The 20,076-nt window shown below is 42.4% G+C and overlaps 1 protein-coding gene and 1 long non-coding RNA gene across 2 annotated transcripts in view; one reads left to right on the top strand and one right to left on the bottom strand.

Annotated features, from left to right (window-relative positions):
* The window catches only part of LOC148477687 (uncharacterized), a 366,671-nt gene that overhangs the window by 290,892 nt on the left and 55,703 nt on the right, over positions 1-20,076 (bottom strand). The gene's annotated exons all lie outside the window — the stretch shown is intronic.
* ZCCHC24 (zinc finger CCHC-type containing 24) overlaps positions 1-20,076 on the top strand; it is a 172,964-nt gene that overhangs the window by 135,423 nt on the left and 17,465 nt on the right. Inside the window, exon 3 of the mRNA XM_088456366.1 lies at positions 15,605-15,769. Within this exon, the coding sequence (XP_088312492.1) occupies positions 15,605-15,769 (165 nt within the window). The remainder of the gene's footprint in view (positions 1-15,604; positions 15,770-20,076) is intronic.

Raw genomic sequence — 20,076 nt, 5'->3', positions numbered from 1 at the left:
TGCCGAAAATGTCCCGAAATTTTTCGGGCCACAGACAGCATCTCCTGCAGGCCCCTGTCATTGTTTAAAAAACCCTGCACCACTAAGTTTATTGTGTGAGCAAAACAGGGGATGTGTTGGAATTCACCCAGCTGTAATGCTTTCACTACTTTTGTAGCGTTGTCAGAAATCACAAATCCTGAGGAGAGTCCAAGTGGGGTAAGCCATGTTTCTAGGACATCTCTTAGTTTTTCTAAGAGGTTGCCAGCGGTATGCCTCTTATTGAATCCGGTGATGCACAGAGTTGCCTGCCTCTGAATGAGCTGGTGTTGTTTGTTAGATACTGCTGCTGCTGAAGCTGATTCACCCACCCAGTGGGCCGTCACAGTCATGTAATCTTTAGTTTGTCCACTACCGCTATCTGTGGTTAAGTGGATAGTGGGTACAATGGCATTTTGCAGGCCAATAATTAGGTTCTGTTTAACGTCCTGGTACAGCCGAGGAATGGCTTTTCGGGTAAAATGAAACAAACAGAGATGGAATTTGGTACCGGGGACACATGACCTCAATTAATTGTGTAAATCCCACTGCATTAATTGCGGATATTGGACGCAGATCTAATATTAGCATAGCTGTCATGGCGTCAGTGATCCGCTGTGCGACAGGGTGAGAGCTGTCATACTTGCTTCTCCTTGCAAGAGATTCTTTAACAGTCAATTGTTTTTTTGGTATACTACTAGTAGTCTTCTTGGTCCACTTCTGGGATAAAGATCCACCAGCAGCAGGCCTAGCGCTCAAAGATTCAGTTTCTTCTGAGGTGTCCTGGAAATTGGAGGAGTCACCGTGACTTAGCATTGACAAATTGGATGTTGTACTACCACTGATCATTTCTGAGGATATTGAGGAGGAAGGTGTTGTTGGCGGAGATTGCAGGTGCTGGGATTTAGTAGAGAGAAGGCATCTTGCTAATGCTGGACTGTTTGTTGTTATTTTTTTAGCAGTAGTTTCTGTTATCAAACACCTGTCATGAGCTCGCTGCAGATGACGTAATAGCGTAGAGGTTCCTAGATGCTTAACGTCCCTACCTCTACTAACTGTGGTCTCACAGAGGCTACAAATGGCTTGACAAATGTTGTCAGGGTTTGGGTAAAAGTAATTCCACACAAAAGATGTGGATTTGTTGGTTCTATGCCCAGGCATGGCAATGGCCTTCTTATCTTGGCCAAGAGCTGCTTCCACTGGTGCCTGACTTATACAAATAATATCCTCATCCTCAACATCCTCATTAGTGCCAGCGTCAGCTGCACATATATTGCCCTCATCCTCTTGCAATTCCAGGGTGTATCCTCAATTTCTATGTCCTCAGCAATATTGCTCATCCCCACAACTACAGATGGAAAAGAAACTGTGGAGGGCGGCTTCTCTGAAAGGTCAAGGTTACACATAGCAATGCCACTCGTGGACCCACTTAGACTCTCCTCAGGGATTTCTGACATTTGTGTTTCAAAAAACACAGTTTGATCTACTGCCTTATTGGTTTTAAATTTTTTCACACTTCTATAGTCTGATTGATAAGGTCTTTTATCATTATGAGAGGCACAAGATGCCTCACTGACAGTTGCAGAACCACCACTTAGAAATAAAGGGCAAAGCCTGAGCCTTTCCTTGCCGCTACGTGTGGTGAATGGTATGTTGCCAATTTTCTGTAATAGTAGTAGTCTTTAGAGGGTTTTTTTTTGTCTTTACCCCTGTGAAATCTACATTTTTTTATTTCAGGTTCCCTACATTGTTAAAGCCTCTACACCTTTGAGCATCAGCTTTAGATGAAAGTGATGGCCTTCCAGCCGCTGCAATGCTAGCATTTGCTTGTTGTTTCTGCTCTCCTCTCGGTTCATTCTCGTGATCCATATTAATTTATCACTATGAACTGGAGTCACGGAGCTTGTATACACACAGTGGGCTATGCCCTGTCACGGAGCTTGTATAATACACTCAGTGGGCTTATGCCCTTTCACGGAGCTTGTTGAGTAGACACAGTGGATTATGCCCTTTCACAGAGCTTGTATGCACTCACTGGGCTTATGCCCTGTCACGGAGCTTGTATAATACACTCAGTGGGCTTATGCCCTTTCACGGAGCTTGTATAATAGACACAGTGGGCTTATGCCTTTTCACGGAGCTTGTATAATACACTTTGACTGGTGCGGTACACCTGTCAAACCGTAACGCAGGTGTCCTAAAGCGAGCTCAGGGAGGACAGAAACCTCCCGTGGAGCAGAGGAGCTTGTATAATGCACACAGTGGGCTAAGTCCAGTCACGGAGCTTGTATAATATTATAAATACACACAGTGGGCTAAGTCCAGTCACGGAGCCTGTATAATACACACAGTGGGCTTTTGCCCTTTCACGGAGCTTGTATAATATACTCAGTGGGCTTATGCCTTTTCACGGAGCTTGTATAATACACTCAGCAGGCTATGCCCTTTCACGGAGCTTGTATGCACTCACTGGGCTTATGCCCTTTCACGGAGCTTGTATTATACACACAGTGGGCTAAGCCCAGTCACGGAGCTTGTATAATACACACAGTGGGCTAAGCCCAGTGACGGAGCTTGTATAATACACACAGTGGCTAAGTCCAGTCACGGAGCCTGTACAATATACACAGTGGGCTTATGCCCTTTCACGGAGCTTGTATAATACACACAGTGGGCTAAGCCCAGTCACAGAGCTTATATAATACACACAGTGGGCTAAGCCCAGTCACGGAGCTTGTATTATACACACAGTGGGCTAAGCCCAGTCACGGATCTTGTATAATACACACAGTGGGCTAAGTCCAGTCATGGAGCTTGTATAATACACACAGTGGGCTAAGTCCAGTCATGGAGCCTGTATAATACACACAGTGGGCCAAGCCCAGTCACGGAGCTTGTATAATACACACAGTGGGCTAAGCCCAGTCACGGAGCTTGTATAATACACACAGTGGGCTAAGTCCAGTCACGGAGCCTGTATAATACACACAGTGGGCTAAGTCCAGTCACGGAGCTTGTATAATACACACAGTGGGCTAAGTCCAGTCACGGAGCCTGTATAATACACACAGTGGGCTAAGGGGGTCATTCAGACCCACTCGCGAGCGGCAGTACGCTCGCAAGTGGGTCGATGTTCCCCACTGCGCATGCGCACGACGGAGGGAGCTCCGTCGTGCGCATGCGCGAGACCCGGCGAGCGACGGGCTTCCCATCGCTCCGGGTCTCGCACCAAAGGGGGCGTGCTGTCGATGTTGATTGACAGCACGCCCCCTTTGGTGGGCGTGCCTGCCAGACGGAGGCGTTCCCATGGGAACGCCTACCGTCTGAAGCCGGCCCCACTGACATCACTAGTGATGTCAGTGGGAGTGATTTTGGCTCTGATAGAGCCAAAATCACTCCAGGGCTTGTGGCTGGGAAACCCGACCGCAGGGTTTCCCTCGCAAGTCCGATGGTCAAGACCATCGCGACCATCTTCTTGGACGCTCGTATATGCTGTGGGTGGTGACCCACAGCTATACGAGCGTCCTGGAGGACGCTCCATTTTAATGGAGGAGGGCCCTGATTCAGAGCGAGCGCTCTGGTCAGAGCGTCCGGCTCTGAATCAGGCCCTAAGTCCAGTCACGGAGCTTGTATAATACACACAGTGGGCTAAGCCCAGTCACGGAGCTTGTATAATACACACAGTGGGCTAAGCCCAGTCACGGAGCTTGTATAATACACACAGTGGGCTAAGCCCAGTCACGGAGCTTGTATAATACACACAGTGGGCTAAGTCCAGTAACGGAGCCTGTATAATACACACAGTGGGGTAAGTCCAGTCAGGGAGCTTATATAATATTATAAATATACACAGTGGGCTAAGTCCAGTCACGGAGCTTGTATAATGCACTCAGTGGGCTAAGCCCAGTCACGGATCTTGTATAATGCACACAGTGGGCTAAGTCCAGTCACGGAGCTTGTATAATACACACAGTGGGCTAAGCCCAGTCACGGAGCTTGTATAATACACACAGTGGGCTAAGCCCAGTCACGGAGCTTGTATAATACACACAGTGGGCTAAGCCCAGTCACGGAGCTTGTATTATACACACAGTGGGCTAAGCCCAGTCACGGAGCTTGTATTATACACACAGTGGGCTAAGCCCAGTCACGGAGCTTGTATAATACACACAGTGGGCTAAGTCCAGTAATGGAGCCTGTATAATACACACAGTGGGGTAAGTCCAGTCAGGGAGCTTATATAATATTATAAATATACACAGTGGGCTAAGTCCAGTCACGGAGCTTGTATAATGCACACAGTGGGCTAAGCCCAGTCACGGATCTTGTATAATGCACACAGTGGGCTAAGTCCAGTCACGGAGCTTGTATAATACACACAGTGGGCTAAGCCCAGTCACGGAGCTTGTATAATACACACAGTGGGCTAAGCCCAGTCACGGAGCTTGTATTATACACACAGTGGGCTAAGCCCAGTCACGGAGCTTGTATAATACACACAGTGGGCTAAGCCCAGTCACGGAGCTTGTATAATACACACAGTGGGCTAAGCCCAGTCACGGAGCTTGTATTATACACACAGTGGGCTAAGCCCAGTCACGGAGCTTGTATAATACACACAGTGGGCTAAGTCCAGTAACGGAGCCTGTATAATACACACAGTGGGGTAAGTCCAGTCAGGGAGCTTATATAATATTATAAATATACACAGTGGGCTAAGTCCAGTCACGGAGCTTGTATAATGCACTCAGTGGGCTAAGCCCAGTCACGGATCTTGTATAATGCACACAGTGGGCTAAGTCCAGTCACGGAGCTTGTATAATACACACAGTGGGGTAAGTCCAGTCAGGGAGCTTATATAATATTATAAATATACACAGTGGGCTAAGTCCAGTCACAGAGCTTGTATAATGCACTCAGTGGGCTAAGCCCAGTCACGGAGCACACAGTGGCAAGAACTACTCTAACTGTAATCTAACTGTAGTCTCACTTTTCCCCTCTCTATCACTAACTTAACTAAGCGTGACTGTTCCGTCTGATACAGTCACGCGAAATGGCGCCGACAGCCGGGCGCCGCGCCTTTTATAGAGGCCGAACGTCACCCGGCTCTCGCGAGGTCTCGCGAGAATCCGACGCCGGCCGGGTGACGTTCGGCCTCGAGGTGGAATCCAAGTCAGGCGGGAACACCCGAACTTGCATTCGGGTGGACTCGGATTCCACCTGTTCGGAGCGGTTCGGATTCCTCAGAATCCGAACCGCTCATCACTAATCTCTAGGATCCCATTTATGAATGAACCTTAATACTAGTGGCATATTTTGTTTAGTATTGCAGTGATACAAACAAATATGCCATTGGTATTCATCATTACTTACCACTCTGGCAAGGTCCAGCAACAATCTCTACTCACCTGCTGGCAGCCTATCACTGCCAGCGACGGGCTACTCTGTCATGTGCGACTGTCAGTCTGCGCATGTGCATGACTGAGTAACCCGGCAGGGACCTGGCAGTGCCTAGAAGGCTTCGCTGAAGCCGGAAGGACTGCCGTCGTAAAGATGGCAAGAGCGACGGAGTGACAAACAGCTCGATAATCCTAGACTGCCGTTTGTTAAATACAGAAAGGATGCCCTAACCCATTTAACAAAGGGTTATGCATAGTTGATAAATAGGGCCCCTAGTTTGAACCAGCTGCAGGAAGAATAAGGTGCACCTATTATTTAGAAGGAGAGCAAAACTGCGGTTTCATTTTGTAAGAGAATTGGACCCCATTTAATATCAAGTGGTATGCCAGTTATCCCTCGTTACTAATCTTAAATGGTGCTCCAACCTAGCCTCGTCGTACCCTCCTAGGTGATTAAGGTTCCCAGGGTTCCTCTTCTTTTTTTTTTTTTTTATGTGCATTCTGTAGTTATTTTGTATACTTGCTGATCCAAAATGCATTGATACCATGAGAAAGTCATGTTTGTACGGTGTGGTGAAGGGAGACTGGGCCTGATTCAGAGCCGGATGCTCTGACAGAGCGCTCACTCTGAATCAGGACCGGCCCTCTGGTTTTTCAGAACTGCCTCCTGGCCGCTCGCATAGCTGTGGGTGACCACCCACAGCTATAGTGAGCGGCCATGATGATGGTCGCGATGGTCAAGACCATCGCAACCATCGGGTTTGCGCGAGACCCTTGTGGTAGGGTCTCGTTGCCACAAGCATAGCGCTCACGAGCGGGTCTGAATCAGGCCCACTGTTCTTATGGTATAAGAAAAAAGGAAAATAAACCTTACTGAACAGACCACCTGTTCCTGGCCCAGTGGTCCTATGCAGGTCAGAGCACAATGTACCTCATCTATTAACCAGCACGCATAAATTATAAGTATCAGTAACTATTGGTTCCTGGCAGTGGCCACAATCACATTGTGGAAATTAAAGTGGACCGGTTACTGTTACCATCACAGCCAAACAGTTCATCAAGAATTGTACACCAGGAAGTTTGCATGTTTATTTCTAAAGCTGCATACACACACAACGATTTTTTCGAACGATTATCGTTTAACGATAATCGTTTCAAAAAATCGTTCACTTTCTGAGTCAAACGATGAACGATTATCATTCATGCGCGTTCACGTTTGTAGTTCAGTCAGACTTGTCAACTCATTTCATTAAGGGAATATGCAAAAATCGTTTGTAGTTCAAAAAAATCGTTCATTACATTTTAAAAAATCTGACAGATAATCTGACAGAAAATCGTTCAGAAAATCATTGGTAACAAAATCATTGTGTGTGTATACAGCTTGAGCCAAAGTATGAAATGTTCTTATTCAATAGTTGTGCTGGCAGCTCCTTCCAAAGGCTACGTGCCAGTCAGTTGTGCATGGGTGTAACTCAGGCCACACACACTGTCACAGCAACAAAACCTGTGGCTGGTGTAGGACATGGAGGGTACCGGCGTGCGGGATGCCGCTGGTCCTGTATCCGCCAAAACTTTAAAAGGCCTTAATGAGTATAGGAGAGGGACACTTTTTTTCTCTCTCAAGGTTCATGTTAATAACTTCTGCCTTTGCTTTTTAGTGGATGAATTTATGCGTGGGAACATTAAATAATAGTAATAACAACAGTGGTGCTTTCCCCAATTAGTATAATCAAAAGGAGTATTTCATACTTCACATTTTATGATAACCCTGTGCAGAAGGGACTGAATCAAAGTTTGCTTTAGCCTCTCACATATGGCTACAGTTAATACATGTAATCCATAATGTAAATACAAGCGTGGTTCTCTTGCATGTCAGGACAACGCCAGAGAAATAAGCCATTGCTTTATGCTACGGAATATCATGAAGTTTTGGATATTTAACAAGCACCCAAATATGTGACTTGTTGACCCTGTTGCACTGTAAGCAGGCCACTAAGAGAAATGAGCCACAATAGCATAGTTATGTGATAGTGCATAGTTATGTGCTAGTGCCTATGTGTGTTAGGGATGTTGAACTTAACTTCTGTGATTCCATAATATGTAAAAAATGTTTATGTTCAGTGATCAGTCATCGTTGGTGTTTGTACTGGCAGAGGTGTGTGTAAGTGACCTGCAACCCAACCACTAGGCTGCAGGCCACAAATAGGGAGCGGACAAGAGATAAACTACATAACAAAGACAGCTTCCTGACTGCTACTACAAGATAATTCAAAAGCTTTCAAAAGTAACAGAGTTTGTAATTGTGTTACCTTTTGTCGGAAAACAAAATGAACAGTGTCAAATAACTGTGCTCCTCGCCTACGTTATACAAAGTAAGGGTGCTGTAGTAGGCCATATTCTACCATACAGGGCCAAGATACTTGTGTTCTGAAGTGGAAAATCATTGACTCCATTTTTAAGGGTCTTCTGCTAAAATAATAAAGGTCATAAGATGCTTTTCATTGGAGATATCTGCTGTGATCCCCCGTTTTCAACCACAAAAGCAAAGATGTCAAATTTACCAAGCTCCGGAATGCTTTGGTCGTGGTGGCTAATGCCTATGGTCTACATTTCTATTAGCAGAGTAATCGGTGACAACACTCTGGTTCCATAACCTGTTGGCAGAGTATAGAATTAAAACGATGCTGGAGATCTGGGCACTGAGTCTATGACCTGTCACTGAGTGTAAAATGCAAGCGGACGTGCTGGGTACAGTAGTCCTCCAGATTGATTGCTATGCCAGGATGCAATATACTTAGCCAAGGTACATGTGGTGTTAAATTTTTAAATATGTAATGCAATTGTAGGTGCTGGTGTCATTTAGTCCACAATTGGTACAGCTTAACAAGTTCTTAGATTTATCGAATCGGGTAGAACAACAAGCAGCATAAGACACAGGGATGTCACAGGTAAAATAGTGGTATGCAGATATATATATATATATATATATATATATATACAAACAGACCGGCGGCACTCGTCCAAAAAAACACACAAACGGCAGGTCAAATGCGTATCAACGTTTCGATGTTAATACATCGTCATCAGGATAACAAGAAGACAAACAAATACACCTACTTATACCCACACCATTCCCACGTGTACGGCTGCTGCTTCCGGGTCCGACCCAGCGGCGTCCACCAATGACGTCACCCGCGCGACCCGTTGCCGCAGCAACCAAATACAGAAGTGAAATAAACAAATAAACAAATAAGTGGCATTTGACTAAACTATCTATAATATCACATTACAAAAACATACATACATACATTTAAGATCAATATCATGCATTAAATCAGGGCATGTATATTATCACACTAATGTTCAATAAATACATATATGAACCACGTAATAAGAGCTAATGCTGGTAAAAAAATACAAAGACATAAGGAATAAGTCCAAATACCTGATCAAACACTTTCCAATCACTTATAGAAGATTAATGATATTAATAATATTAATTGCTCACCCAATATTTTAGCCATTGATCCTATGTAGAGCTAATGTCGTAATGCACATTAATGCTGCATAAATACAATGCAGTTAATACTCAATCACTTCACACATACAAAATGTATTGGAATCAACTATTTCTATTCCAACGATAGCAATGTACATTGCCACTACAAGAAGCAATGTAGACCCAAGTTCTCATTCAGTCCCCTGGGAGATAGGGTGCCCAAACAAAATATCCAATAGGACTCTCGTTGTAATAACTTACGTGAACGGTCACCTCCCCTACTTGGAGGTGGGACATGATCAATTAGAATATATCGGAGCGTGGAAATATTGTGGCCCGCCTGTAAAATATGCCTTGCCACAGGCTGGTCACTCGTCCCTGAATTAATAGCAGCACGTATGGCAGATCGATGTAATGCCATACGATCCCTCAAAGTCCTGTCTGTCTTCCCCACATAACCAAGGCCACAGGGGCATGTAATGAGATAAATCACAAATTTTGTGGTACAGCTTAATCTAAATCTTATATTATACCGTTTACCACTAAGGGGATTCACAAAGGAATCACCTGTTAACATATACCGGCAGGTTAAACAATTGAGACATTTGAAGCACCCGTTCTTCTGCCTCAAAAAGTGTCCACCCCTATTTTTATCAATGTCTCTGGCAGTGTCAGTCTTCACAACCCAATCATAAATATTTTTACCACGGGTGTAACATGACATAATGGTTGTATCCACAAGATTTAATTCAGTGTCATTCTGTATGATGGGCCAGTATTTCTTTGTAATTGCACCAATAGTTGGACTACAGGTATTATAGTGATTTACCCAGGGCATACGTTTATGTTGTACTGAGATTGACTTGGGACCCAATAAATTATCACGGGACACCATCAGTGCTTTATACTTAGCCTGTAACAAGGAATTTCTATCATAACCACGTTGCAAAAACCTGGTGATCATCTCATCTATTTTTACCCCTGCTACCACAATATCATTACAAATGCGTATGGCACGTAGAAATTGTGAGTATGGCAAGCCATACTTGAGAGATTTGGGGTGAAAGCTATCAGCATGAAGCAAGGAGTTTCTATCCGTCGGTTTATTGTAAAGAGCTGTACTAATGGTCCCATTAAAATTACGAATTTCAACATCAAGAAAGGTCACACAATCACATTTGATGTCATATGTAAATTTAATAGGACTTGTAGTCCTATTATGGCCCTCCATGAACTCACTAAATGCCTGTTGTGTACCCGTCCAGATGATGAATATGTCATCTATATATCTAGCATACATATAAATGCAGCCAGATATAGATGGAGATGAAAAGAAAATTTTCCGTTCTTCCAAAAACATATACGCATTGGCGTACGATGGGGCCACATTAGACCCCATCGCACACCCCATGCGTTGCAAATACAATTTACCCTCAAAAGTAAAGAAGTTATGCGTAAGAATCATATTCAATAGATGGGTAATCAAATCAACATTGGGACCAATATACAAAGGATTCCCATCAATCAATTGACGCACTGCCTCAATACCTACATCATTCGGTATAATCGTATACAAATTCGAAACATCTATACTACATAATAGACTATCTGGTGGAATATCGCCCAATGCTATTAATTTGTTCAAAAACGATGTAGTGTCCATCAAAAAATCAGGATGTCCAGTAACACAAGGTTGTAATAAAGTATCTAATGTAAATACAAGCGTGGTTCTCTTGCATGTCAGGACAACGCCAGAGAAATAAGCCATTGCTTTATGCTACGGAATATCATGAAGTTTTGGATATTTAACAAGCACCCAAATATGTGACTTGTTGACCCTGTTGCACTGTAAGCAGGCCACTAAGAGAAATGAGCCACAATAGCATAGTTATGTGATAGTGCATAGTTATGTGCTAGTGCCTATGTGTGTTAGGGATGTTGAACTTAACTTCTGTGATTCCATAATATGTAAAAAATGTTTATGTTCAGTGATCAGTCATCGTTGGTGTTTGTACTGGCAGAGGTGTGTGTAAGTGACCTGCAACCCAACCACTAGGCTGCAGGCCACAAATAGGGAGCGGACAAGAGATAAACTACATAACAAAGACAGCTTCCTGACTGCTACTACAAGATAATTCAAAAGCTTTCAAAAGTAACAGAGTTTGTAATTGTGTTACCTTTTGTCGGAAAACAAAATGAACAGTGTCAAATAACTGTGCTCCTCGCCTACGTTATACAAAGTAAGGGTGCTGTAGTAGGCCATATTCTACCATACAGGGCCAAGATACTTGTGTTCTGAAGTGGAAAATCATTGACTCCATTTTTAAGGGTCTTCTGCTAAAATAATAAAGGTCATAAGATGCTTTTCATTGGAGATATCTGCTGTGATCCCCCGTTTTCAACCACAAAAGCAAAGATGTCAAATTTACCAAGCTCCGGAATGCTTTGGTCGTGGTGGCTAATGCCTATGGTCTACATTTCTATTAGCAGAGTAATCGGTGACAACACTCTGGTTCCATAACCTGTTGGCAGAGTATAGAATTAAAACGATGCTGGAGATCTGGGCACTGAGTCTATGACCTGTCACTGAGTGTAAAATGCAAGCGGACGTGCTGGGTACAGTAGTCCTCCAGATTGATTGCTATGCCAGGATGCAATATACTTAGCCAAGGTACATGTGGTGTTAAATTTTTAAATATGTAATGCAATTGTAGGTGCTGGTGTCATTTAGTCCACAATTGGTACAGCTTAACAAGTTCTTAGATTTATCGAATTGGGTAGAACAACAAGCAGCATAAGACACAGGGATGTCACAGGTAAAATAGTGGTATGCAGATATATATATATATATATAACCTGGAGCTTAGGGTAATGCTCTGCATTACAGTGCACATGGCATGATAGAGGTAAATACACTGATGGATGGTAGCACTATTGTGCCCCCTATAGCAGTGATGATACTGTGTACTTGCAGTGTCCAGTATGGGCTCTGTGGCTGCAGAGTCTCCTGTATCCATCCGTTCTCATAGAACACCGGGGAGGAAAGATGCAGAGAAAGAGGACGGACCTTTCTCACTGAGCTCCCGCAGGTCCTAGTGGCCGGCGAATCAGCTTACCTTGCAAAGTACTGGATAGGAGGCAGTGCAGGAGTACACTCCTTCCAACAATTACTGCAAAAGTTCCAGGAAAGGGATCTATAGGAAAATGTGTATCTGATGAACGCGCACGTACATTAGCAACCACTTTACTTTAGCCATACTTGCTGACTTTTCGCTCAGGAGGGGAGTGTGGGTGGGCTTTATAGGGAGGGGGTGGCTACGCAATTGCATCATCATGGCCTGTCTCCTGCTATACAGTGCCAAGATTGCAGGCATTGTGCATTGTATAGCAGGGGTCGGGTTTACGATGATGCGATTCAGCACAAATCGCGTCATTGGGCCCCCGAATCACCCACTTCTGCACTGTAAGTGGGCAGCTGCGGGGGGTTGCAAAAAGCTGACAGGGGGGTGCGGGAGACTTGCCCTATTTTCCGGGCGGCCGGGAGCAACACTTAATTTTCGGGTGCCTCCCGGCCATTCTGGGAGAGTAGACAAGTATGCTTCTAGCACAGGGATGGGGAACCTCAGGCCCAGGGGCCGTATAAGGTCCGCAGAATCATTTGGTCTGGCCCTCTGAGCTTTTTTCTGCTAGCCTCATTTGGCACCCTGCAGCCAGAATCTATGCAGCAGTGCCGCCTGGACCTTTCAAAGAGTCACACCGCTGCCCTTACAGCTCCCCGGAACATCCTCAGGATCCTCTGGGCATTGCTATAATCACAGGCGATTGTGGCCCCAACCCCGTGTGACATCACACCGAGGGGGCATGGCCTGCACCGGGCCCGCGAATGTGTTATATATATATATATATATATCAAAATGGCCCTCGGCAGAAAAAAAAGTTTCCCACCCCTTTTCTAGCACATCGCAGGGATAGCTTCCTATTGGTATCTTTGTCCATAGATCTGAACGATCGTAAAATTACATACACACACACACAAATGTGATCTGCATCACAATATCTTTCCAGTCTTTTGATATGGGATCATTACTTGTGAATAGATATAGTAGAGTTATCAGTGGGGGAAATGTATTTATTTTTACAAAATTGATAATCCAAGCATGCGTGCGACACCCTGATTCAGAGATGGACGCAGTAGCACAGCAGCTGAGTCTTTGGCTGTACTAAAATATGCAAAAGGCGCAGGTGGCGCCTTAAGTAAAGAGACGTCCACTGCAGGCTTCTCCGATGATGGCACTGGGTGTGCTGTAGGGGCATAACAGGAAATTACATATATAGCTCCAGCCTTTAGTAGACGCTCCCAGCAAGATAATGGTATACACAATGATGTTATTCATATAGTTACTGTATCATACTGCCATGAAGTACTGATCTGAGTTCAAGGTATAGTCACAAACTTTATAGACACTGGAAGACATTTATAAAAAGGAGTGACTGTTGGATGTACAACGTAGCAGCTTTAACATTTTTCCCAGCAATTTTTTTTGCATTGTAAAAGCCAATTTTGCGTCTGCCCCTTAATGGTTTTTGTACCCTTATTTAGTTGCATTATGCAGAAATCTGCTACACTAGATGAACAAATAGGCAATATAGATAATTATACATATATTACACTAAATGAACTGTACTGGAATGTTTGGACAATGTCAATTTTTTTATACATCGGAAACAAAAAATAAAAGAGTAATCTCCACATACAGTATTGTACTGTAGCAGACGAGTTATGTTTTAAGGTTCTGATCCTCTGAAGAGCATCCCCACCACATGGGCATGTATGGCTAGATTAGCAAATAATCCAGTATAATGAAATATAAAAATGCTACTTAATGTGCTGGCCAAGATCAAACAATAGAGTGGGCTGAAACAGATAAGCTTTAACTCAAGCCATATGGCTGCTGATCTGCACTGACACATGAGGGGATTCTTTGAGATAAAGCAGCAACTAAAACCCGCTTTATAATAATGATGTGTGTTTAAGGGGTGGGGGTGTAACTAAATTGATGCAGTTAACTTTTCTTTTGAGTTTTTTTACAGTAGGCAAAGGTTTAATGCATACATATCCACTTTCCAGGCATGTCTGGGAGATGCCCAAATGGTGGTGATTCCTCACAGACTCCTGAAATACTGGTTGAGTCTCCCATATCCAAATATTCCAAAATACAGAATATTTTTGGCATGACTGAGATAATGAAACCTTTTTAATTTTTGATGGTTCAATGTACTCAAACTTTGTCTAAGGCAGAAAATTATTAAAAATATTGTATAACATTACCTTCAGGCTTTGTGTATAAGGTGTATATGAAACATAAATGAATTTCATTTCTGTACACAAACTTTGTTTGAACCACAAAATTATTAAGTATATTGTATAAAATGACCTGCAGGCTGTGTGTATAAGGTGTATATAACACATAAATGCATTCTGTGTGTATATTTAGGTCCTATTCTCAAGATATTTCATTATGGTATGCAATTGTTACAAAATACGGAATATTCCGATATCCAAAATACCCCTGGTCCCAAGCATTTTGGATATGGGAGACTCAACCTGTAACAGATCACCCTCCAGCATCTAGCCCACTTCCTACTAATTCTGCATCATATTTTCAAGTATTGCTTATCCTGTTGCTTGAACAATGCAGTGCACCCAAGATGGCTGCCCACTTGTTATAGATAGGATGAATAATGCAAGAAGCAGATTATGACTATGTTTCTTGCTCATTATTACCACTATAGTGTTGTTTATTTTGTACTTTCCTCACTGTAACTATTGTACAGCAGTGCGTCCAAGTCGGCTGCTTCACGTCACTTATATTATGTATTTTTGTCTTTAAATGTAAAGCACCACGAGTCCCATTAGAAAAAAGTACAACATACTGTAAATAAAATTATTTCTACGTTATTTGTCCCTGTGCGGCGCAACATGTTTTTACCAAGGTGAAACATTGCACCATCTAGCTGGATTCACTCTGAACTTTAATTGAGGTTCAATATTGTTTAATATTCAGTTTCCTAAACTCTGCAATTACCAGGTTTTAAAGGATCTCCATGCTTTAGTCCACATGGTTAAATCGGAATGACTGAGTTACTAATTAAGTCACCTGTGCTTAAGCATGGATATCCTTAAATCCCGGACAGTCATGGCGGTTTGGGAAAATCTGGTTTTCTTTGTAGTACGCAGAGCTTGTCACAGGAAATGCTCTGCGAACATTTACTCACTGATGAGATTTACTTTACTTTCTCCTTACATTTTCAAGTTTTTCAATAGAACTTGTTTGCAGATTACAGATCTCGTACCTCTACTTTTGTTCAGAAAGTAGTCTATTTTCTTTTATACTGCTAATTAGATCAACTTCTAGTTACTAAAGTACATTTTAAATAATTTTGCTCAAGAAATGACACAAGTAAATGTGTTAAGTGTAATCAAACTTTTCATATTTCACTTACAAAACTATTAGACAAAATAATAAATGAGATCTGCCGTAACCCTGCAATGGAGGTTATGGTTCTGCAGAAAAGTAATTTGGGTCAACACATACAAAATGGCTGGTCATACGGAACTAAAAGTATGTACACAAGTGATCATGTGTGTGTCTGCTGAGTAATCCTTGTTCTGTTTTGTTTTTTTCAGGCTCGTCCAAAAGGTGAAGGTCTAACCCCATATCAAGGGAAGAAAAGGTGTTTTGGAGAATATAAATGTCCCAAATGCAAACGAAAATGGATGAGTGGAAACTCCTGGGCCAATATGGGTCAAGAGTGTATAAAGTGCCACATTAATGTCTACCCTCACAAACAGGTCAGTCAGAAGGTGGTAGAAGCCAGAGCATCATACTTCTTTGAACATTACTCTATCCAACTTGCCTTAATAAAGTAAAGTCTATTATGGATTATTTGGCCTAAAATACAATATACAGTGTCATTGTTTAGACAAAAAAAATAACACTATTAAAAAGTCTGTGAAAAGGAAGTGCATAAACCCTCAACACTGTCATATACATGAGGAAGGTAATTTGAGCCAGGTGCTGATAACCATGCACACTTCATTATTTCATCATCAGGAAGATGTACCACCTCTCTATGGGCCTGATTCTGAGGGAGTAAATAAAAAAAAAAAAGAGCATGTAAAGCTAGGTACACCATATAAAATGATTGGACCGATTTGGCAATAATTGGGTGATAGGCCTGATTTATTGTATAGTGCAGTGGTTCCCAAACTGTGCGCCGTGGCACCCTGGGGTGCCTCAGGACACTTGCAGGGGTGCCTCAGGATGGTGCTCCAGCACCAAATCAAATTATTTATGGTCAATGTATTGTAAATATGTGGACAAACAGGAGCTCAGTCCTGTCCACCACCACATAACTGACCCTAAGGATGACACAATTTACTTCACTTTACTACATTTGTTTTTGAATTTCTCAACAAAAGACTTATGGCTTAGGGGTGCCATGAAGATAATACTGACACTCTAGGGCGCTGTGATTCAAAAAAGTTTGGGAACCACTGGTATAGTGTATAGAAACAATTTCGGTGTTTCACTGATAGAATAGTCGAAGGAATGCGTTTGTGGACATTTTTTAACCATTTTATCAGTCAGCCAAGACAGAAAATCTTGGCTCAATGTCCTGATATCAAGGAGTGTGGGTACATTCTCGATAAGCTTCCCATATTTCCTATGTTTTCCCATGAGCGGACATAAGCAAAATCAGGGTGGTGTGCCGAAAAATCGCTAAGTCCTAATAACAAATTGCATATCGTGTACACAGATATTGGGGCTTTCAATTTGCCAAAATACTGCCCCATTTGTCCGCCGATCAATCAAAATCGTACAGTGTGTATCTAACTTAACTGTGCATCTTGTCAAAGCCATGTTGCACTGCAGATTTAAAATGTGCAAATTTAGATTTGAGAAGGGCGAGTCTAATTTTAAATCTAAATTGATGTATAAAAATAAAGCTCCTCGATATGGGCTACATGCAAAAATCGGCCAGTATTTACCTTACATGTAAAAATAAATGTATTTGCACCCCTTGGATTTCAACATGGTTTGTCCAGGTACACAGTTACTTTTTTGCTTTCTCCCAACTCAGAATCAGGCCATATATAAGCTAGGGATGGCCACTGGTGGGTAAACCATCCATTGTCACAATCGATGGTACCATTGGTGGTTAACCTTGATGGTATGAAACAATTGGCAGAAGAACCATCAATGGTTTCACCCACCAATGGTCATCCCTACTCTATTACTCACCGGGCCAATCAGAGCTGGGGGTGGGGTTTCGTTGGTCACATTGAGGAGTGGAGCTAGGCTCTGTGTCACAGCACCACATAGAAAAAGAGGAAAAAAAATGTGGGACTTCTGTACCAACGATGGCAGAAACACTGGATCTTTACCATCAGTGGAAAACACCAATATCATTGATGGTTATCAGTCGATGGCCATCCCTAAAATAAGCAGAACCTTTGGCAGTTCAAACTGTAGCATTCATGTTAGTGTTAACAACATGCCTGCACTGATTGCAGAGAAGCAATTGTTACAGTGGCCAGCCTGGAAAGGGTTATAAAGCCATATACGCACAATTTAAAGTCCATCATTTTACATTAAGAAATCTTCTTTACATATGGAGAATAAGGATGGTTCAAGAAATTACAATCAACCCAAAAAGCAATATCCAGGGATTCCCAGAACAAGTCAACACTGTAAATGTTACAGTTACAGAAAGAGACTGATTAATTTATTGGTTTCCATGGAAGACCTGTCTCTACAAAAGTAATAAAAATCAAATCTCACAGTATAGCTTAGGTTGCGTTTAAATAAAAAAAATAGTCTTGAATAATGTACTCTGGACAGATGAGATCAAAATGGATTTTGTCCTTAATGCAAAAACAGTGTTTGGCATAGAGTAAGCAGTGTCTCAGCATAAGAACTTCATGGAAACCATCAAGAACGGTTGTGGGTTGATGATTTGGGATTGCATTGCAGCCACAAAACATGCACGCCTCGTAATCATTGATGTAAACTGGTGCTAGGTGGAATTTGGATCATGCGGCAGGAGAGTAATCCGAAGCACACCAGAAAATCTACATCTGAATAACTGAACAAAATATAAAACTAAATTCCTGAATGTCAAAGTCCAAGTGACTCCAACTCATTGAGCTGCTATGGTGGATATTAACCTCTCTGCTGTGGAGGATATGCACCCAGACTGCTGAGGACGAGACTCACTTGTCCTTCACAGTAAGTGGCTGAAAAACTGAAGGAAAAAAAAAAAGAAGATAAAAGTTTTTACCTTTCCCCTACTAGTCTTTGGTGATTGGTGGGCACTCCGAACAGCGGCTGATGCAGTCCAGGAAGAGCCAACCTGCTTTTGTTAAAAAATATTAATTAATAAAAAATATGGGTGAAGGATCTTTAAGTCCCACTATCTCCCCAATCCCAGCACCTACCAAGATAGGGGGAAACCTCTTTCCAAACAGGGTAGTCCACTCTTTAAACTTTGTGCCCCCATATTATCAGTGTGATCACCAGGCAAAATAACTTGCCGTACGAAAAAATCAGGAAGTCCAGGCATGGTGAATTACCTCCCCTAACCCAGCATCCAATAATTAAGGGGCACCCATTTTAGAAAGAGGGGAGATCTTTCAAATGATGGGTCCCCTTAGTACTTATTGTCTGGTAGTCACCTATGATCACAAGACAATGCTACCCTGTGCTACAGAAATTGTAGGTTTTCTGTAGTGATAATATCACCCCTATAATGACATCTGCAATAATGGGGGGTACCAATATTTGAAAGAAGGGAGTCCTGTTTAAGAGAGGAGGAGGGCAGTGTGCAGGCTCTGTGTGGGCCCCCTCCTCTCTTGCAGTGCAGTAGAATCTGGTCTCCAGGAACATGGAACCCGTGCAACATTCCCGGGGACATCTCTATTGTGCATGAGCAAAACAAAAGGCCACCGCTCTATTTTCCTAGTGAATTCTACTATATTGCAGTGTCGCAGTGCCAACAGATGCGGGACTCCAGAGAGGTAAGTATAATTATGTGTGCAGTACCATGCCCCCATTATAGATACGCTAATGCCCCTAGTAGCCATTGTTTGGTGATCACCAGACAATATTGCCCTGCACTACAAAAAATATTAATTTTCCGTATATACAGATTGGAGGGCACTTTAACGCCTTGGAGGGCAACCACATATCAAAGAGGGGAGCCCCCTCTTTAAAATAATGTGGCCCCTTAGCAGAAATTGTCTGGTGATCATCTGTTTAAAAAAATAACTGAAACAAAAATGTAAATTTTCCAGAATGCGGAGGATAAGCAATCTAAAGCCCATTTGTCCCCCATCTAGTGCCAAATAAAAAAAAAGTGGCTCCCCATTAAATTCAGTAGCTGCCTTATTCTTCCTAATAATAATTTTATCGTCAACTCTTTTTTTTTTTTTTTTTACAACCTACATGTAGAATCCTGCTTTTTGCTATTTTGGAAATGTGGCAGAAAAAAGAACCACAAAAAAGTATTTGTGTGTAATATTTACAAATAAAAAAAATATATATATATATTTTGGTTAACTAATTTCAAATTACTTTTCTGACCATTTTGACTATGCTATTTGTAATGCTATTGCTATTTGTAATGGAATGTGACCAGCATAAACAGCATACTTGCAAACTCTCCCTCATTGTCAGGGAGACTCCCTGAAATAGTAGCAGTCTCCCTGACTCCCGGAAGAGTCTAGTAATCTCCCTGATTGCACCTCACCCCCATTATGTACCTGTTATATAATAGAAAATATGTACATTCACATGGGATAATTAGTATAATTTCCCTGCATTGGTTATAAGGCACAGTGATCCCTATGGCTGCATTTTCTGAAAAGCATCAGTAAGATCTACTTGTGGATGAAATCACACTAAAGCTGGGCATCCACTATACAATTATCTGTCAGATATCTGTCCAATCTGGCTGGTTGGAATGAAAACCTGGTAATGTATGGGAGCAAATGACAATCGATCATATGGTTTTAAACACTGAAAAAGGGACAAAAAAAATTGTTCAAATTGGTAACATTTGTGTGTTTTAACCAATTTGTCTGAACAACCATTTTTG

The sequence above is a fragment of the Taudactylus pleione genome, unplaced genomic scaffold (assembly GCF_031769625.1).
Source record: "Taudactylus pleione unplaced genomic scaffold, aTauple2 ptg000699l, whole genome shotgun sequence".
NCBI lineage: Eukaryota > Metazoa > Chordata > Amphibia > Anura > Myobatrachidae > Taudactylus > Taudactylus pleione.
This window is presented reverse-complemented; position numbering and strand designations above follow the sequence as displayed.